This window comes from Schistocerca nitens, chromosome 5, assembly GCF_023898315.1.
Source record: "Schistocerca nitens isolate TAMUIC-IGC-003100 chromosome 5, iqSchNite1.1, whole genome shotgun sequence".
Classification (NCBI taxonomy): Eukaryota; Metazoa; Arthropoda; class Insecta; order Orthoptera; family Acrididae; genus Schistocerca; species Schistocerca nitens.
The window spans coordinates 250431250-250454282 of NC_064618.1; the positions used below are offsets into that span (position 1 = coordinate 250431250).

The following is a 23033-nucleotide window of genomic DNA, read 5'->3' on the forward strand; positions in this document are numbered from 1 at the left end:
CTAGTTTACCTGCAAAGACGATGCCGGTTTTGTACCGATGACGACATGCTTCACCTGGGGGATAGTTGCTGTATTGATAATGGTTTCAACATCCTCCGCCAACAGATAGCGTAGTGGCATAGCTACCAGAGGGTAGTTTGTGTATACCGTTTCATAGGGAATGCTCGCAGCCAGAAGGCTGTGTGGTGCAAACGTGTGAGCAAGTAGGCAACAATGCAATGGAGACCCACTGGTGTTTCCTATAGCCAACTGAGCGAGTTTGAAAGGAGTGAAACTGTGATCTTCCAAGTGGCGAGATGGTTCTTTCGGAGAATTGCCAGACAAGTTGGACGCGCTGCGTCAGTTGTACAACGATGCTGGTGTCAGTGGTCATGTGCATATTTTCACACCCGTAGACAAGGTTCTGCACGTCTACGCGGCACAGACGCCTGTCAGAATTGTATTGTAAGGGTAGCAGTGACAGACGGTTTAGCTACCGCAGCACAGGGTAGATGGCGTGTGAGCCCAGACGTGACAACACGGACTGTTGCGAACCGGTTATTAAAGTGCGCGTCATTTACGACGGCGGCCGAGTTTAGGTTCGTTCTGCGTATCTGTCGTCACAAAACACAGTCAGCCAATGAAGAGAGAACGACGTTGCCAGAGCTCGACTGCAGTGCAGATCACGGACGATTGTCTTCAGTTTTAGAAACGTTCAGTCACAAATAAAGTAATTGAACAAAAGCAGTGTCTTGATAGCAGACTTTCTATAAAAGGAAGTTTGGAAAAAGCATTCTTTGTACCAACTGCTTCATATTCTATTAATTAACTAAACCAAACAAGCAATAAGCCTCCTAATTCAGGCGATAGAAAGGAAATTCATTCTCACTAACCGCTTTTTCGCAATAAAGAACGGCGGTAATTGTTTATTTCCTATTGTACTTCAACGAACGTGAATAATTCATAGTCATACCAACAGTGTTTGTAGGTATTTTGCGTGACTGTTTAAAGTACTCCAGGAAATATGTTACAGCACGAGCTGCATTAGCAAAATGGTTATGGTGTTTGGCTGCTACGCAAAAGGGTCTGAGTTCAAATCTTGTTCGGTGCCTACTATTTTCTATATTTAAAACAGTTTCGAAGTGTCTTACTTCATGAATTTTATTCGTTTGAATGTAATTTTTTGAAATTTCTAGTGGCAACTAAAATCGACCATACGGAAAATATACGCTGTGGACTTTTACCTCTGCAAACTCTTCAATATTTCGTGCAATGGTTTACTACATTTCATGCTGCACAATAACTGTGCTGAACATCAAAACAAAATTAAGTCATTTATGGGGGGAAGGTATCAGTCAAGAAGATGTGTAAAAATCAAATCAAATTTTTGGGCCAAATAGGTTTTGTGAAATCGAATGATAAGTGTGTCAAAGCAGTCGAAACACCATGTGTCGGCACAGGCGAGCAGTGCGCTGATGACAAACTCGTGCACAGCACGGAATGCGGGGAGCACGTCTCAGAAGCAGCGGAAGGCTTAATGCAGCCGTGGTGGTGTTACTTCATAAACTGCGCGCTCCCTCCTAAACGTAAGTTTGCGAGCTATACTATACTACAGCGCTGCTTCTCTTGGCGCGTGCAACTGGCAACGCAGCAATCTCCCGCATCTGGGCGGGCATGCGCGAGCCGCCAAAATAAAAGAATTCAAGTATAGCAGTGGGACTACAGGCACGCACACCTCTAGCCCGTGTTCCACTCACACCACAACATCCGGTGGTCATGGCTTGAATGGTGGCGTCAGAGGATCACTTGGAAGATGGAATGATACACAATGGTCTTAAGCGATGAAAGCAGACGCCTCCTTGCACAGACGTCATGGCTGTTTTCGCGCTTACGACCTAGATCTGGTGAGTGCTGTCTCCTGGGGGGCAATCGCTGCACCCCAGGCCACCACGTACAAATGTGGGTGTTTCAGCATGGGCCGATACCTGGTATCTCAGAACCACGTAAGCTATTGATCTTTACATGTAATCATTTAGTTGGAAATCTCTAAAAGGGTGTACTACTTTTTTCTGGCAGTGTACTTCCCTCCACTGCTTGTAACGAATGAAGTGAATAGATTGCTGAATCAAACTGCAGTGAATTTCTTTCATTTCAGATTCCTAAAAATATAGGTGTTCTTCCTTTCCCTTCATAAAAAAATCAATATTAAGGTGTTGCACCTGGATTCTGTGTATTTTGAACATTATTCTATTTGGGCTGTCAATGTTTCTCATTTCTCCTAAGTGATAACGAGGCATCCTTTTAGAAAATCTTTTACTGAACATCTCCTGTTCATGTTTCCACCATTTCTTTCCGTAATTAATAATCTTTTCTTCTCAGTAGCAGATGTTCAGTTATTGCCATACATCCGCTTATATTGAGCCTCTTCTTGGTGCGTCTTGAACTGTACTCAGAAATCCTGTTTCCGCAACCTGGATTTTGCTTTCCTCTTCTTCCGTTACACATTACCCGCTACCATATCGGTAGCACGTTATAGCTGTAGCTTTGCGAACTGTCATCATTATATTTTTATTAGCTCTTTTGTCCCTTGTTCTCCTAAACGCAACACCACAAATACACAATACAGCTATGCGAACGCCGCCAGTAAACGTGGTTGGAAGACCACGAAGTGGCTGCAGCCAGAGCATCTACCTACTGATGCTCTCTGGTCACAGTAGTGTTAATGTTGTAACAGTTTATTATCTATCTGTCGTACACTAATTATATTTTGTGTGCCGTGATAATTGCTAGGTGCACAATATTCGTACTGTTGAATTAATAATTTGGGCATTTAATGCTTTGTTCATCATGTTATGTTAAACGTTTAGACATGCGACTTTTTAAATAATGACTAAATTCTAATTTTAACACTCCTGCAATTAATTTAATTAATGTTTAATGTAGCGTATAAGAATGTATTCATCTCATCACATAACGACAGGAGAACAATCCACCGACAGCAACATACATGCATGAAACACAATGATCTGAACGTAACTTGCCAAAGAACACCAAGTTTACGTTGCTATGCTCTCATTCAACGAATGTGTTTTGTATGGTTGTTAGTAATTTTTCAGTGCGTTCAGTTTTTTAATATAACCTGATAATGGCTACTGTCCAGAACCACTTATTTGTATGATAATGTAGTATAATTGTGATCTTGACTGTGCTTTATAATAAGACAACAGAAATAATTAAAGCAATTTTATACAACACAACATCAACAGTAAAACAAATGGCAGAACTGTCAAATTTTGAAGTAAAATCACGAGGAAGCTTGTCTCCTAATTTTTTAACCGTGCATTAGAGTAAATGATTAGAGAATGGAGGAATGACATAAATACTAAGGGTACTTGAAAGTGCACAAGAACATTCACAGAACTACAACACCAAGCACCAAAAGTAGGATTAGAAATATCAGTTCATGACAGACATCAGTAATGGACTTCCAAGCTTAAAATAAATAACAAGAGAGTATCTAATGAAGGCTGTTTTAAGTATCTAGGAAAATGGATATCAAAAAACATGAAGGAAAAGGCAGCAATAGAGAGATGAATACATAAAATGGAGAAGGCCTTCAAATAAAAAGAAACATGTATGCTAAAAAATCTTTACCCTAGAACGCAAAACCGAATCCCTATGAAACAGTAATCAGACCAGCAGCAGAGACTCTTAAACTGACTATGAAGGGAGAGCTCGAAAAGTTAGAAAAATTTGAACGAAGAATCCTAAAAAATATAGTGGACCCAAAAGCAGCAGTGAATCAGAATACAAATTAAGGTCTAACACAGAACTATATCGGATTGTTTATTGTGTTTTTCTCACTACAGATGTAATGAGAAAAAGGAGATTAAAATTCTGTGGATACGGATGCCGGATGAACAATGAGAGAATAACTAAACATGTCATTGACTTAACTAAACAATTACAAATCCAAAATCATATGGTTGAAAGAAATACGAAAAGGTATTGAAAATGTAGGGGTCGACTTGGGCACACCAAGAAACAGAACACTTTTTAAAGAAGCTCCATAAATGGCTTTCAGGACAGAAAAATCGAGAACTGGAACGATAAGGAACAACATTCTCGAAGAATGAAGGAAACGTAGGCCCAAAGAGAAACTGCAGTTCAAAACAAACACTGTAAAACAATGTTGAAGTGTTTTGTCCTCCAAAAGGGTTACGAAATAAAGAATTGCGTCTAAGAGTTCTACAAATTCGCTTTAAATTCTTTTACCTTTCATTAAATGTCTTGATGTTGCTTGCAGCAGGCCAGAGACTAGAATTGGTCAACGTGTTTAAGTACTGGCACCGAGAATTAATACTCATTGTTCTGGTGAGAATGCTTTGACGGGTTATGGGGGACAAACTAACAAAATAACTTTCGAATTTCAAAAAAAAGGAGCTTTGCTGCCTTTCGGAATGGTATTAGAACCATTGATTAGCGTGACTGAAATATTGTTTGTTTTTAGTATTAATTGAAAGATAGTTTACAGAGGAACTACTTCATAACTCTCTTAAAACATTGTCTATAATTTCCTTTGTCATTACCCAGCTAATGGTTACTCTCTCTGCAGTGCTTTATACATGGCGCTGTAATGCAATTATAAGCAAACCAGAAAGAAAATACAAGGTCCAGTCACATCAATTTGCTCACTGCGTATGTTCGACGTCAATGTGCAAGAACCACGCGCAGATGGCAGGTGGCAGCAGTAGCAGTGGAGGGTATATAAAGCATTTCTGGAGGAGGCGGGGGGATGCCGAAAACAGCGCTGTCATTGTCATAACGCGGAAACGAAGCGATCTATCTGACGTCCAGTAGGGCATGATCATTGGCTTTCGGGTCAAGGGTGGAAGCATTTCGGAAACGGTGAAGTTCGTAAATTGTTCGTATGCTGCCGTGGCTCAAGTACACCGTACATGGCAAAATGGCGCTATCCAAAACTGGCGCCGAGGCAAGTGGTACACCACGGGCAATGTGTGACATGTGTAAGGGGGGAAAAGACGTGCAACTGTTGAGCAACTGACCATCCAGGTCAACCAAGGCGCTACCAACAATGTCTCCTTGACCGCTCGTCGAACGTTGCTGCATATGAGCCTCCTCAGCAGGCGCGTAGTTCATGCACAATAGTAACTGCTGTTCGTGGCGACGAAGGCTGCAATTTGCACGCCAGTACCGACACTGGACGTCCTCTTGAGTGTCGACAGGTGGCATCATCGGATGAATCAAGTTTCACGCTCCATCCGCGTGAAACTTCTGGAAACAAATCCCCTGCAACATTCTTCGGTAGGGTTCAGGCCGGGAGCGTTATGGCGTGGGGAACGTTTTCGTGGCATTCCGTGAGTGATCTCGTCATTCTTGAAGGCACAGTGGATCAACACAAGTATGCGTCTATCTCTGAGGACCATGACCTCTCCTACATGCAGTTTGTTTTTCCTCTGCACGACGGCACCTACCAGCAGAACAATTCAACGTTTCACAGAGCTCTCAGTGTGCAAGCGTGACTCAAAGAGCACCAGGATGAATTTACCGTACTCCCCTGACCACCAAACTCCCCAGATTGAAACTCAATCGAAAATCTGTGGGACCAACTCGATCGACCTGTTCGCGCCGTTCATCCTCAAGCGAGAAACTTAGCGCAACTGGCCGTAGCACTGGAGTTAGCGTGGTTACACATTCCTGTTGGTACCTTCCAGAACCTAATTGACTCTCTTCGTGCACTTCTCGCAGCAGTCCCCGCTGCAAAAAATAGTTTTCAGCCTTGTGACAGATAGTCACGTTAATGTTACTGGACAGTGTATGCTGATGCATGAGAAACATCACGCTAATACCGTGTAAGAACCGCTTCTAAGCTTGATTCGACGAGGAAGAGGCTCACTAGTTTCTCCACGTTCGCCATATTCAGCTGCAGCACTCATTGATAAGATCCCGAAGAGTTACCAAATTGCGAAGATGGTGATTGCTATGTTTCACCCGCTGCTTCAAACAGTTACAGTTGTTTTCTATGGGATTAAGATCTGGCGATAGATTGCCTGAATGTTCGTTAAACCAGGATGTATGCCTGCAGCCCTATATACACGGCTGCTGTCATCTTGCAAGACGAGAGTGTCCGCAGCATACTCATCGTGGAGATGTAGAATAAACGGCAACAGTCGGTCACCGAGAACGTTGAAATAATAAGCACCCTGGTTCAATTTACCATTAAACTGAAAGAATATCGTAGTATTAGTATAGAAAAAAACGCATAAGTGCAAGCAGGAATGGTGTTTTCAGGGCTCAGCTGAAAGTTTTTATGTAGATAATAATAATAATAATAATAACAATAACAATAATTTCGAATGGCTGAATGGCATGGTGCAAGTCTGTCTATTGGATGATACTTCGGCGACTTGCGTGTCCCTAATCTACCCCGTTATCCAAGGGGGGAAATGGGATCAACAGTTTAGCATGGAAGCAGAACCACCTGTAGTTTCTGGCGACTCTTCACATTGTCGAGACTGAAAAATACCCGCTCCGGCCGAGATTCGATCTCACGTCTTCTCGGTTTCCAAGCACACACTTTACCGTTAGACCACCAGGCTTGGCATGAGTATATTGATTGTTCACCTATACATTTTGATGAGGGAGATTGCGAGTGTCAAAATGTGTGGCATATATATTGCCGTATCTTTTGTTTACATTCACTTAGAGGCTTATATTATTTACACCGCTAAGGGACTGTCGGTGTTAGTATTTGACATAAATTTCAGGCCGGCCGGAGTGGCCGAGCGGTTTCTAGGCGCTTCAGTCTGGAACCGCGCGACGCAGGTTCGAATCCTGCCTTGGGCATGGATATGTGTGATGTCCTTAGGTTAGTTAGGTTTAAGTAATTCTAAGTTCTAAGGGACTGATGACCTCAGATGTCCCGTAGTGCTCAGAGCCATTTGAACCATTTGAACATAAATTTCAACTTGGTACCTCTGCCAGTTCCTGAGAAAAAGGCATCTTAACAGACGAGCAACAAATGGCAATGGCGAGTTCGCAAGTACCGAAATAACTGACATTAATGGCCATACTTTTGGACTGCATTGACTTAAAAGCCTATTTTTCCCACCGCCAAGGGACCGTACGCCGTAGCATGTGACATAAATTTCAACTTGATACCTTTAACCGACCCTGAGAAGGTGTTAACAGTCGGACAGACAGACAGGACAACAATATGATCCATTTCTACCGATTGATGTAGGGAACCCTAAAGAGATCAGTATATCACAGAACCACCTTCGGCGTGAACTGCACCCTCTATACACAACGGGTTAAAAACTCCGTTGGGAAGTTGGTGCAGTCGACGCCTTGTATCCTTTGGCAAGGGCCAAAATTGCGACTCACCGGACCACACTACACGTGTCCAGGTGTCTACAGTTGCAGGTTTGTGTTATTTGGCCCACTCAAAACGTGCAGCTGTAAGTGTCATTGTGAACAGTGGCCTGTTTGCGATGTTGAGTCCGCGCAGAATACCGTGGCCAGTTGATCCGGAGACTATAGGGCATACATGGGGAAAGCGCTTGAAAGCTGGTAGTCAAGGGAAGGCAGGATTCGGTTACGATTGCGGAGGAGCCGCAATCAGTTACTATTGTTTGCCTTTTACAGTTACACACAATTTATTTTATTTTAAACCAGTAATTCCAGACTCAGCAATAAATAAAAGCCACACGTTATTAATGAAGGAATAAACAACTGTGTTAAAATAGTGTTCTCAGTGAGTTACAATGTAGCAAATTACCATTAAATACAGATACAGCAGATAATGTGTTAAAATCAAGCCATTGTGATCTGGGCAGAAGGCCTTACGCCAGGAATGGCAATAAATTAAGAATTGTTTAAAACTCGCTGCAACTTACAAATTACAGGTATTGAAATATTAAAGGCAAGTTGCCAAAAAACACAGCGGAAGGCATCAGACGCCAGGAATGGCAGTAAATAATGTTTTAAAGACTTACTGCGCAAATACAAATACCAAATTAGAGCTTTCAGGCAAGTGACTACAATCACGGCTTAAGGCCTTACACGACAGGAACGGCAATAATATAAAAAAATTTAGAAACCTGCTGTAAAACAGCAAATACAGTAGCAAAGGTTAATTAAAACACAAGCAATTGATCATCAAACAGGTGAAATAACACAACCCTTTCTAGGCGCACAGTCCGGAACCGCGCGACCGCTGCAGTCACAGGTTCGAATCCTGCCTCGGGCATGGGTGTGTGTGACGTCTTTAGGTTAGTTAGGTTTAAGTAGTTCTAAGTTCTAGGGGACTGATGAGCACAGGTGTTAAGTCCCATAGTGCTCAGAGCCATTTTTTGAACACATCCCTTAATATCCACTGAACACTACACTGCTAGATCAATTCCAGAAGGCGACCGGAACTATTAATTAGACATATATAACCTTTAATGTAGGCATTGCAAGGTATTGCAATAAAAAAATACAATAATAAAACACAAGGACCAGTACATAAGTTCCTTAAAGGGTACTGCGGCAGATTATACCCGCAGAAGGCGTGGGCTGAAGGAGCGTTACACTGAACTACTGGCCATCAGTCCTCCTTTTAGAACACAAATGTCTTACAAGAAACAAGGGGCCACAGACGGTGCTCCAGGAATCGACCTCTGAGAAGGTCTGGCAACAAACACTTTCACGAGCAGTGAGATAGGCAGCCAAGAGTTGCATTCACTTCACAAGATGGTAACTCAGACTAGTGGCAGTCTAACGAATGAGTAATGATAATCTTTCTGAAGCTACCTGACGTCCAGTAAACCAAATGCAACGATGTACAATACGCCAAAGCAGGAACCGTCGGTCTGCACTACGTCCCAAGAATACTGTGTTTAGAGCGCCTGGAACGAGAAAGGAATCAGAGTAGAAGAATCACCAACCGGCCTACAATCAAGAAAGCTGTCAAAACTACACGCCTTACCAGACAGCAGTGGCAAGGCGAGGAAACGTACACTACTGTTACATACACTAAGCCCCAGGGCAGGTAACTGGGGCTTTAGCGGCCACCAGGCAAGAAAAATTACCGCAGGTTGAACTTAACAAATTGTAACAAGTTGAACGCAGTAAATAGTAACAAGAAGTCGAGGAAAGCTAATCAGATCCGCCTTCGCCAAGCACTCTGCTCGCTGCTCTTCGCATCGGCGTCATTACAAGCAGCAACATGAACCCAAGTCACTGGAGAATCGCGAGATATCACAATGGTGGAGCTTTCTCTACTCGGATTGAAATGCACTCATCTTAAAGCTTGCTGGATCCGGTTTACGACGAGGTCTTGACCACAGCCCTTCCATCCGGCAGTCCATGCGTGCCGCCAGCGGTCCCGGCGTGTTCCCGCTCTGCGCGGACCTGGCTCCTCCTGAGTCCTCAACCGAACTCGCACCCTCACACGACCCTGAAAAGCAACGACTTCGCCTCAAAGATAGGGCAACAGTTACTACATATCGATAACCGCCGCTACTGCCACTAGCAGACAGGCAACGCTTGCGAAACCGAGTGGCGCCAGTCAACACGAGAAGAAGACAAACAACCGCAACCGTGCCAAATAAACGATACAGTCTGGCCTCCAACAGAGGGCGGAAACCTACAAACAGCAGCAACGCGAACCGCAGCACGGCTCAGCGGTAGTGGTAGTTTGGGGCTGTGGGTAGGCGCTGTAGCGAAACTGCGGAGAAGTGCTGTTCTAAATTGAAGCCTACATTCACATTTTTTGTAAATATTAAGCGGGCCTCTCCACACCCATACTTGCATGGTGACATTACAAAAAAGAATTGTTTCCTCTGCTTTGGTTAGTATCGAAAAGAATTCCGCCGAAAATGCAGCGATCTATTTTCGCCTGGTTTGTTAATCACTTCTATCTTTCAAAGAAGCGTCGCGGGTAGCGAATTTTGAGTAACACCTACACATTTATCTTGTTTGCATGTTAAAATTTGCTTCTTTTGCCAAAACACAACGGATTTTACACAGTCTCACCTCACTAAAATGTTGTACAGATGCAGATGTGACAGAATTCTGAAACGGTGCTTTATTAAGTGAGGAACGGAAGAAACTTGAGGTCAGTATCTTATGAAAAAGCACATACCCAGTAAAAAATAAACGTGTATCTTCACTTACGTCGTTCCAAAACCCAAAGCATTTCTCGTTTCACCAGCTATCTATAGCCCATAAAAATTATATTCTTTCATCGAAAAAGTCTGTAGTTTGTGGAAAAATACGCTCGATAATGAAATTTTGCATAATAATCATACGGCAAAACACTCTTCTCTTTGCGTGCTATCATTTGCCAAAATCTCATTCTATATGTCAAAGCTTTTATGAAATATGACTAATGTTGTGGATAACGCCGGAGTGACGCGACCGCAAAAACGAGTTATGTTATATCAGATCAATTTTCTCGAGATTGGTGACAGATCTCCACCCAAGTCTAAAGGAAAGTTCAATATGTTATCTAAATTTCATAATTTCATACGCAAAAACGTATTATGCAATATGCACCAAACGCAAAATCTTAGTGATCCCCATTTTTCATTGAAAACTTTTTCGAATTTCGCGAATTGCTTTTCGTTTTAAACGAACAAAAATAAAACTAACGAAAGCAATGTAATGTATCAGGTTCAAAAAGGAGTGTAGGGCAAAAAAAGTCATTCCCAATTACATCCACGTGAAGACCAAATCCACGTCAAAAGCAGCAAAACGGGTAATACAGCGATCTATTTTCGCCTGGTTTGTTAACCACTTCTATCTTTCAAAGACACTTTTATTGCGCTTTGTTGCAGTTGTAACACCTGATAACGGCCTAAGGCCGAAATGTAGATTGTGAAATAAAACCTGTTCTACAGTCAAATGGCGTTTATATCTTTCAAAACTTATTATATGACTGTGGCTCTGTACAAAAGTAAAATCATTAATAGCCAGATTTTGTTGACACGATCCATTCTGTGGGCTAGTGAGAGCCCAGTGAAACTTGTCTTCTTTGTTACAGCAAAAACAGCGACATCGATGGCGACACTGGAGATGACGTCAAGTCCGTACGCACCAATGAGGACAGCAAGAAGTAAGTGTGCCTAAACACTATGCTTGCCATTATATTTATCTTAGAAGTGCCTTTTGTTTGCTGCAAATAAAATAATGTCCTTTGTCACGGCATTTTGTTGTCGCATTTTTGCGGCTATCGGACTCTAGTTTGGTAACTTTATTGCGAGAATACGATTCGTTACTAAGTGACTTGACTATAGAAACACATGTGCCTTATACTTTGCGAATGTTAGTTTTTGTATTATGAAAAGGAAAATGTTGCTTTGAGAGAATAACAGTACAGATTAACATTATTTCGTTTTATTAATCCCTTTAGCAAGTAACACACTCCCTAACAATGCCTAAACTCAATTACTCTTGTGATAACAGTTACGTTCATTTCGCATTCGTACTGAAGAAACCATTGCTACGTAATGTTTCCACTTCAGTTTAACAATCCGCGCGGAGTGGCCGTGCGGTTTGAGGCGTCATGTCACGGATTGCGTGGCCCCTCCCGCAGGAGGTTCGAGTCCTCCCTCGGGCATGGGTGTGTGTGTTGTTCTTAGCATATGTTAGTTTAAGTAGTGTGTAAGTCTAGGGACCGATGACCTAAGCAGTTTGGTCCCATAGGAATTCACGCACATTTGAACATTTTCAGTTTAACAGGTAGTCATTGACGAGGGGCGGCTTTTTCAATTATGTCCAACATCAGCAATACTATATTGCAATGCCTGTGTTATTCCGAATTACGGTGGAAAGTTCATTATCGTATTTATCTGCCGACACGGGGCAAGCGACTATTAAGTAAAAATGTCTCCTCTGTACGGGAATATACATAACGGACGGACGAACACAGGTTGTAGACACATGCTTGACGACATGTGGAAGTTTTGGTGTGGCTGTGAATCGTGCTTGGATAGCCAAGCGGGAAATCCGAGTTCGAGTCCACGCCCGATACAAATTTTCATTGTCGTCAATCCATTATATAGCTGATAGTCGTCCATATTCACAACTGCGAATACATTTCTTCAATAACTGCAATAAGTTCCGCCATGGACGTTACTGATTAATAACATGAGGGTGCCTCGTCCACAACTTTTATAAATATTTCCGTCCGCCTTTCCGCGAATAAACCGAATCATTGAAATACTTTTACCTTATGAATCAATGTAAAGTTTTCAACTGTTAACCACACTTCCCGTCAACTTATTCCTACCATTTATGCGCGACGTGGCTGCGGGCGGCTGCTCTGTACGTAACCCGTAGTCACAACTCCGCACATTCGCTTAGTACGTGACCAAATCGCCCGGGCGATTGGGAAAAAAAAAAAAAAAGAGAGAGAGAGAGAGAGAGAGAGAGAGAGAGATAATGCCCCCCCCCCCCCCCAACCTGAGAAAAAACGTCCTCACAATCGAAAATTGCAGCGGTAATTAAGGGTACAATATCACTACGTCTGACACGAAAGATAGCAGCATTCCTCACAACGCGACGTGAAAAGTGGTACACAAATATTCAGTTAGGTCTTTATAAGGTTTCAAAGTGGTGTGGAGATTGACAACTTGTTTTAAATATTCAGAAATGTAAAATTTTGTACTTAACAGCACAAAAAATATAGTAGCCCAAGACTCCAATATCAGTAAATTATAATCAAAATCAGTCAACTCATACAAATACCTGGGTGCCACAGTTTGTAAGGATGTGAAACCGAGTTATCATATAGGCTCAGTGTAGATAAAGCAGGCTGTAAGCATTGGTCCATTGGCAGAATGTTGCAAAAAATGCAATCACTCTCAGAGGATATTGTAGTATACAAAGGAGGGCAGTAAATATGATTTCATGTTTGTTTCACCCCTGAGAGAGCAACACAAAGGTGATGGAAACCTAAGTGGTAAGTAAGGGTACAATGTTACAATGCCATAACACGAAAGATAGCAGTATTCCTGGTATTGTGACGTGAAAACTGGCTCACAAATATTCAGTCAGAGCTTCCTAAGATTTCAAAGTGGTGTGGAGATTGACAACTCATTTTAAATGTTCAGAAATGTAACATTATGTATTTAACAAAACGAATATATACAATAGCCCAAGACACCAATGTCAGTAAGTTAAAATTAAAATCAGTGAGCTCTTACAATACCTGGGTGTAACAGTTTGCAGACATATGGAACGTAGTTATCACATAAGCTTGATGTAGGTAAAGCAGGCTGTAAGCATTGATTCATTAACAGGATGTTGCAAAAAATGCAATCAGTCTTACAAACATTCATGTGACTCACTGTGGAATACTGCTCAATTTTATGGGAACTATATCAAAAAGGCTCCCAGAGGATATTGTTCATATACAAAGGAGGGCAGTACATATGATTTCAAGTTCGTTCCACCCCTGAGAGAGCAACATAAAGATGATGGAAAACCTCAGCTGACAAACAAAGGTCTGTGCCGATTTCCCCATGAAAAGAGACTCACAAAGTTTCAGAAATAAGTATTAAATGAAGAATCTAGGACTATATTACAGCCCCCTATGTTCACTCCTGTAGAGACCCAAAAGACAAAATGAGGTATGAAATAGTTAATGCATATTTTGAGAAAATTTAATGGCTTCTTCTACATGACAGTTAAGAATGAGAAAGCTTTGCATGGGTTGAGTGTTGCATTGTTGAATGCTGACCACAAGCTAATGCAAAATAAAATTTTGCAGCAATTTTTAGACCAAATTAAATAAGAATCCAACTGATTTTATGCACCGATGTGTTTTGTCTATGATATTTGGGTGCAGTACACCATGGCAAAAGTAAATACCATTGAGAACAGTGGGTGAAAGACAGTGGCCTTGAATTTTTTTAAAGTGATTTCATTTGCTAGGAAGTGTGGACCATTGTTTTGTAGGATTCAAAAAAAAATTATCATTGATTACTATTTAAAGCATAAAAAACTGGAAAATACTATACAAGCCTTGTAGAATATGCGGATGAAAAAATTGTGTTAGAGTGGCATGGGCTACAAAAGAAAATAAATTCTTCCAGACAGTCTGCCCATAACGGTGTTAAACTGTGTGGCAAAATGAGGCATTTGAAATGGCAGTTGTTGGAACGTTCACTCTCATCACCATATTTGGCACCCTCTGACTTTTATGTATTCCTGCATCCAATGAAATTTGTGGATCAGGGCCACTGATAGGGCTATGGCAGTGCTAAGTAAGTGTTTCTGGTTTTGGAATAAATTCAGAATTTCTGGTAACCCAAGATAATACATCAAATTTAATGTTCATTCTCCATTTGTACCTATCTATCCATAAATTTTCTTTAGTACTTCTTCTTCTAGTTAATTCTAATGACTTACTTGGAGCCATAGGACCAGTGGTGTCACTCTTTTCTTTCTTCCTGATGGTTCCCACTCCATGATCTGTCATGGCAATCTATCTTCTGACATCCTTTTTGTATGTCTGTACTATATGCATTGTTTTTCTCCCATAAAATCAATAATCGAGCTTATGACATCCATTTCCTCCCTGATGACTTCATATCAGACCCCTTTCTGCCTGGATATTCCTGCAACCTATCTCCAAACGTCCATCTCAGTTACCAGAGTCTTTTCATTATTGGTGTTTAACTGTCTGTTCTCCTGGTAAAATGTTATAATGCTTCTAATAATAATGAAGATTTTTTCTTTCATTTCCTTTCTAATCTATTGATTCAATAAAACACCATTTAATGAAGCTGTAGTGAACTCCCGAGCATTTATTCTTGAATTCATTTCCTTATCTTGTTTATTGTCTTGAATGATATTCTACTCCTAGGTATTTGTATTCTTCGATATAAGTAATTCTTTCTATTTCATCTTCCAGTGTAAAATTGTGATTTGCTCCTCCTATTAACATGTATTTAGTTTTATTCATGTTGACCTGGAGGCTCTATTCTTTATACTCTTCTATTAATTTCCTGTTGCTATTTTAATATCTTCTTTATCCTGTGCGAGAATGGTCATCAGCAAATTTGTATTGAATATATGGTACATCATTTACTGGCATTCCTATGTTCTTACATTTTTAACTTCCAGTTTTCCAATGCTTTATCTGTACAATTTTATACAGTTATGGTGAAAGGTTGCATCTCTGATGTAATCCTTTTGTAACTTATATTCTGGCTAAGAGAAATTTGTTGTTGAGCTTTCATATATGCTGTGGACTCTTTTAATTATAATAGGATTGTAATTATAATGGGATTGATATCAGATAATTTTAAAGCATTCCACAAACTGCATGGTATATTATAATAGGCTTTTTCAAGTATTTGATGCAAATAAAATATATGGTCTATTGTTGACCTTCATGCTCTGAAACCAGCTTGTTCTTCAGCCTCCATTTCCTTAAAGTCTGTCTCTATAAAATGTTTAACAACCCTTCTGTAAAGTCTGCTAAATATATTATCCACAGTTATTCCTCTATAATTCTTACACTTATCTTTTTCTCCTTTCTTGTGAGGTCTTGAAATAAATCCTGCTTCTCAATCTCCTGGGATGGCCTCACATTTAAACATTTCTCAAAAAGGTTTCTCAAAAGATCACATACTTTAAATGTACCATATTTCACTAGTTCACTTGGAGTTCCTCCAGTTCCTTTAGTTCTTCCATTCTTTAAAGTATTGATTGAATCCTTTGCTGTTTCTTTGTTCAAAGAAATACCTTCCTTATTTTCTATTATTTCTGTTTTGTTACTAATTGTTTTCTAAAATTCATTTGTACTTTCTATCAACAAATCTTTAAAATATATTGCAAAATGGGAATAATAATAAAGAAATATTTTGCTGACTCTCATAAAATAACTCTTCATGGATGGAATTTACTCAGTGGTGTGAACCTAAAATGGGACTAAGTCAAGAAATAAGTGCCTTTTTTACCATTGTCTTGCACTACAGGGTTGAAAGTTTCTCACCCATTTATATAATAGCAAATGTGCTGCAACATGACAATCAGAATATTTTGAGCACTGAACAAGGACATACATTAGTCTTTATATTTCTACTCCTTTATTTATGACAACTTTCAGTATCCTGTTTTTGCAGATATCAAAGAATTGGCATATATTTATTTGACTACAAAGCTCCACAAAGTATTTTATCTCTTCAAACTGCAATACATTAAGCTTCAGTACATGTCCTGAGGAATATTTTGTAAATTTACATGTGTATAATGTGTTTGGTTCCTTCCTGTTCATGTTGTATATTACGGACTTCGCTGATAATATTAATAGTAACCTCAGACTTTCTGCACAGTATGGGAAAAAATATATGCTGCATAAATATTCAGTTTGATTTTGATAAGACTTCAAAGTGGTGCAAAGATTGGTAACTTGCTTTAAATGTACAGGAATGTAAAGTTATCCATTTCACAGAATGGAAAAAACTTTTCTGATTTGTTTTGATTCATGGAAGAGCACCAAGAGAAGCTGAAGAAACTAAAATAGCCTATGCTTGAAGATAGATACACTCTATTCCAGAAAACACACTATCTTGTATCAGAAACAACTGCAGCCATAGATAGACATCTGGAATAACAACCACTTGGCTGCTCTTGTAAATAATTTATTTAACAACCTGATGATGGCTTTTAGTCTATAAAACTGGTTGTTAAATAAATTATTTACAAGAGCAGCCAAGTGGTTACCATTCAAGATAGCCCAGACTACTTGCCAAGATAAAAGATCCAACTTTAAGAGAGGATTCTGAGAATATTGTACAACCCGCTACCTACTGCACCAGTAGGGCTTGTGAAGACAAGATTAGACAAATAACAACATGCATGGAGGTGTTTAAACAGCCAATTTTCGCTCAAACCATACATGAATGTAATAGGAAGGAACCCTACAAACTGGTACAAGGTTAAGTATAGGTTTGCAGATATCAGATAGATGCAGTCAGGTAGATGCAGTATTTCTCAATTTCTGAAAAGCATTTGACTCAGTACCACATGTATGCTTATTATCAAAAGTATGGTCATATGGGGTATCAGATGAAATATGTGAATGGACTGAGAATTTCTTGACATGGAGGACACAGCATGTCACCTTGGATAGAGTCATTGACAAATGTAGTAGAAATTTCAGGTGTACCCCAGGGAAGTGTAATATATTGTCTTACAGACAATATTAATAGTAACATCAGAAATTTTGTAGATGATGCAGTTACTACAATGAAGTACAGTCTGAATCAAGGCTTACAAATATTCAGTCAGATCTTGATAACATATCATATCAAAGTGGTACAATGGTTGGCAGTATGCTTCAGATGTTAAAAAATGTAAAATTGTGCACTGCACGAAATGAAAGAAACATTGTATCCTATGAATATAACAGTAGTACATCACAGAAGGAATCTGTAAACTCATACAAATACTTGGGTGTAACACATTGTTGGGACATGAAGTGAAATGATCAAATAAGCTCAGTTTCGGCCAAAGAAAATAACAGACTTTGGTGTATTGGTAGAATACTAGGGAAATGCGATCAGTCTACATAAGAGACTGCTTTCAAATGACTCGTGTGACTCATCCTAAACTATTGCTCAAGTGTATGGGATCTGTACCAAAAAGGACTGGCAATAAATACTGAACATATACAGAGAAGGGCAGCACAAATGGTCACAGTTTTGTTTGACCTGAGGGAGAAGGTTGTTGAGATCCTGAGAGAAATAAACTGGCAGACTCTTGAAGATACATGTAAACTACCCTAAGAAAGTCTACTAGCAAAGTTTCAAGAACCAGCTTTAAATGATGATTCTAGAAATATACAACAACCCCTAGTGTATGCTCACATAAGGGTCATGAGTAAAAGATTAGATGAATAACATTACACATAGAGGCATTTAAACAATCATTCTTCCTACCCTCCACACATGAAAGGAACGGGAAAGCAGCCCCAATAACTGGCATGTGCTTCACAGTGATTCGCAGAATATATGTGTAGTTTAGGTGTGTACAGAACTATAGAATTCAAATTAGCTAGTTATTAGAAAGGCTAGACAATTCAAAAAACTCTCCACAAAATAAAAATGTTAGTCTTTGTCCTCAACACATGGGCCAACACTCCAAAATATTGTTTAAATGCCTAGATTGTTCAAATAAATTTCAAGTGGCAGATTAAGCATTGCTTCTGGAAACCATGACTCTTTGAAGCACCAATGACATCATTTAACACATTTAGTATTACAATCAAATGCAAATTTAATGTTTAAAGCATTTTGTTTGTCTTTGTTAAGCAATCAGCTTAGAATATGTGCTCTAAGTTGACACAAATCACAGAAATTTACAATTAAGTAACACCACATTTTGGAAGTACAATATGAAAATGAGTAAAAGATTGTGTGTCTCAACAGTGATGCCAAACATTGACCACAAGTTGATATTTTAGACCAGACCTGCAGAAGTTCATGCAGCTTGACATGAATGTGTCAAACAAGCACAGGAGAACTAAACTACAAGTTAGTTACCACACATGAAACAATGTCAGCAGGAAAGGGGTCCTTAGCACCATAAATTCAACAATAGAACAGCAACATAGAGACTTTGCAGAAATAATAGTTCCCAATAACTAGGAACAAGCAAAAACTAACCCATCATAATACTAGGGCTCAATAGGGAAGTGAAAACCATGGTTTTGAAACCATAAAATATCCCCTGCCCTACACTGTGTCAACCATAATATGCATTTCAATGTATGTAAACAAACATTATGCATTGAAAACAGTAAGATAAGATAGGAAATGACAGCAGAATGCTAGAGCAGGTTATATTGTTCCCAGGACAATAAAAAAATTTAACTAATGACTTCTTATGTGGCTGAGTGGAGATATCCAATACTTTTTTCAGGAAGATAAGACACAACCAAAGAGAGAATGCGGACAGTTTCAGCAGCATTAACACCAATAAAATCCTCAGTCGTAAATGTGGAGCATTACAGTGACTTCTTGAAATTTTCGGGAATTTGTATGATAACGATGCAATACTCATTCTCTAAGTTTTTGCTAATAACTATATCATTGCCAGTTTCTTTTTTTTAATGCCAATGCCAACGTAGCTTCACTTCACATGTTTTATCAAAAGTGGCTGTGTGTTCTATTCCTAATTAGCGGTCTGATGACAGCATGTTACACAACAAAAGAAACAAAAAGTTACGAAAGAATTAAATGAATACGGAGTGCGCATGAATGAATAATAAGAATTTCAAAAAGACACTAAATTGAAGTAATTGTGAAGCTGAAGAAGTAAGACTAATGATGTATGCACAAGTAAATGAAAATTGAAATTATGTGGTTGTACATGAGGAGACATCTACCCAAAATGAATAAGCTTTAGAGGTTGTCAAGGATAGGTTCCTCATAAGCATAAATGCTAAACAGACATCTAGTTGGTAGCTGACGGGGATCCAATAAGCTACCACAATTACAAACTGACAATAATTGACAGAGTGATGTTAAAACAAGTCTGGTTAACAAAAGGAAAGAAAAAATGTATTATTTCAGTGTAGGATCATTAATGGTTAATATAAAAAAATCATAGTTTCTGGTAATGTAAAGCAAGGTTGCAGATGTATGTAAAATGATTTACGCTTTCAAAAGAATAGACATCAGTATTTCATGAATTATATCACTTATGTTAAATGCCAAATGCATGACAAGATAGCTGAATACAAAATAAAGAAAACAGAAAAACTCCAAGTCAATAACAGCCATAATTTGTAAAGGACGCTTTTGGTCAAGTAGCCAGTATGCTAGTCTTCTCCATTCTAACCAATTACTGTCAGACATTGAGTCAATGTTGTGCTGTGACAACCAAAATGCTTTGAGGATTGCAAATTCAGACATCATCATGATAATAGAATCACTGCTGCACTATACCACAGTGTTCCCTCTTGAAATAGTTACCATTGTAAGCCATCCAGCAGCAAATGTCCAGTTGTGTGTCACATAATACAATCCGCATCCATGGCTGTGTACCCCACCACAGGTAAAGAGCTTAATTTGCACTTTACATATTTGTTTAAATGAGTGTGAATTAATGATTAGACAATGAACCTTTATCTTCTTTTTTATTTTGAATGCCATACTCAGTATTACACCTTGTAAAGCTTCAACCTCTGTATAACTGAGCATTTTATAACTTCACTTGTTACCATTCCAGGCAGAACCACAGTGAGATCGAGAAGCGGCGGCGGGACAAGATGAACACATACATTACGGAGCTGTCAGCAATGGTGCCCATGTGTCATGCCATGTCCCGCAAGCTGGACAAGCTGACAGTGCTGCGTATGGCCGTGCAGCACCTCAAGACCATCCGTGGTGCCGTCCACTCCTACACCGAGGGCCACTATAAGCCCTCCTTCCTCTCTGATCAGGAACTCAAGACCCTCATCTTACAGGTAGGGGATCTTGCCAAACTGTGAGGATATGGGCTCATATGGCTATGACACCTCCAAAGAACTGGTTCCACAACTAACAGTGTAAAGAAATCTGCCTTATATTTTTATATTGCACACCATTTGACTATATATTTGTACCTGAAAATAGAATGTGGAACACTTCATTTATTAAAATAAATGTAGAGTCATTTAAAAAGTGGAAAGTTCAAGATGGAATAACAATAATATGGGTAGGATAGACTGCTACTCACCTCACAGACGAGGCACTGTGTTGCAGACAGACACAATGAAAAAGAGTGCTAAAATATTAAGCTTTCAGGCAAAGCCCTTCTTCCAAATTACAAAACACACACCCATCACACAAGCACAACTCGCATGTGTGCACGCGCGCGCACCCGCACACAAAACACACACACACACACACACACACACACACACACACACGGCGCCGACTCATTCTCTTAATTCCTTTAATACTATACTGACGCAGTTCTCTGATGAGAATTTGTTCACAGTCCCCTTGGTCTGACTTCCAGGAAAGTATTTTTTACACAGAAAAAAATTATATAACCTCACCAATACAGTTCTGGCAGAGGTAACTGGAAAAAAATCTTCCCAAGGCCATTGGTTCCACTGACAGTAAAATTCTACTACAGATACTAGGGAAACAGTGTACACAGAACCCAGTGTTTGATGAATGAATGAGTGAATAATTATAAGTTTCATGTTGAATTCCTACTGTATTGTTTGTTTCAGGCAGCTGAGGGATTCCTCTTTGTTGTTGGCTGTGATAGAGGAAGGATTCTGTACGTCTCAGAATCTGTTTCTCAAATTTTAAGCTATTCACAGGTAAATATTCTAAGGCATTCTAACTGAATTTTCTTATTTAAATACGTGTTGACGAAGTATGAGGCACTTTAAATTTTATAACCATCTGTATATGTATTCAAATCTCATTTTCCTGAGTTCATTTTTTCAAGGCAGTATGTAGCTCACAAATAATGATGTATTATATCGAGACTAAACAATAAGTAAGAACAGGCAGGCTTCTTGATACACGAATGCTACTATGCCATATCAGTATATACTGCTATATTATTTGGCTTTTACTTACTGTCCCAATAACGTAATTGCATTTACACTAACATTTCTCCAGCTTTGTTATCCTCAAAGATCTCACACATTTTTACTCTCTGAGCAAAATTCATTAATCAAAGCTGGATATTTTTCTTGTGTTGTTCATAGCTACAAATAGTAATCTTGTTAAAAATCCATTGTACACTGGAGAAAACATCCTGGCATCTACAACCAAAACTGCATGTTTCTGAATAAGTACTTAGGGATGCAGAAGTAACTGAATCTGTTTTTGGTTTTAAGAATACTGTACCAATAGAGAATTTCATTATCTGGGCAATCTAACACATCTTCTAATTTTGCATTTGCTTGCAGGGGGACCTATTAGGCCAAAGTTGGTTTGATATCCTCCATCCAAAAGATGTAGCAAAAGTGAAAGAGCAGCTCTCTTCTTCTGATCTTAGTCCCAGGGAAAGGCTGATTGATGCCAAAAGTAAGTAAAATAGAACATATTGACTTTCATTGTTGTAATAACAAGGATGCAAAGTCATACATTGGAAGATATGAAGAAGTGAATGGAATTAACATTAACTAATCTAAAGTATAGACAATCTTGGTTTTTGAAATAAAAAGCTATATAATAGGATCAATATGCCTGTAGAAGAAAAGATGAGCAACAAAGAGCAATTGTGGCCACTACGACCACATATTAAATTTGATGTGAGTGTAATAATCTCATGTGTTTTGACTTGTGAATAATATAGCCTATCTTTTCTTTAAAACAAAAAATAAATAAATAAAAACAAAAAAAAAAAAAAAACATAGCATTTTTAATCTGCTCAATGTCTCATCATAACATATGTGTAATTCTAGACAACAGTTACCTACCTAGTACTTAGTACAACTTCTGTTCTCACAGTGATAAATTACTACTAAGGCTTCCCATCAAATAACCTACATTTTTATCTAGTACAGGAAGTAATGAAGGAAACGAGGCAGTGGTTACACTAAGTCAGACAGCAGATCAGCGTGCTTAAAATTTGATACTTATAAAGCTGCAAAGCTCCTGTTTGTTCACATACAGTGGTCATTCAGAAAGGATGTTTACCACTGAAAATCTTGCAAAATGTTAAATATTCATGTGGCACAATTTTTTAGTCCAAAAAAATCTCAATCCTGTTGAAATGCATCATGAAATTTGTACTATATACACATCGGCTTTGGCGACTGAAGTTGTCGTGTCAACGGTATTGTTTATTTAAGAGTGGAAGGATAAGTGTAAATGACGATGATGCAAGTGGAAGTCTTTCTGTAGCTAGCAACCAACAGATACAGATAAGTGACAAAATAATTTGTGGAGCCAGTGTTGCAGGATATCTCAACTATCAGAAATCTCTCTGCCAATTTCTCAGAGTATTTTTCGTGCAATTCTGGTAAATGACCGTGATACCACAAATTCATGTTTGATTAGGCTCCAGACACTCAGGCA

General features: G+C 39.3%; 1 protein-coding gene across 2 annotated transcripts in view; it reads left to right on the forward strand.

Annotated features, from left to right (window-relative positions):
• The window catches only part of LOC126259207 (protein cycle), a 981945-nt gene that overhangs the window by 918083 nt on the left and 40829 nt on the right, over positions 1-23033 (forward strand). For both annotated transcript variants that reach the window (XM_049955799.1, XM_049955798.1), the window contains 4 exons: positions 11030-11101; positions 20233-20470; positions 21227-21319; positions 21920-22037. In XM_049955799.1, coding sequence (XP_049811756.1) covers positions 11030-11101; positions 20233-20470; positions 21227-21319; positions 21920-22037 — 521 coding nt within the window. The remainder of the gene's footprint in view (positions 1-11029; positions 11102-20232; positions 20471-21226; positions 21320-21919; positions 22038-23033) is intronic.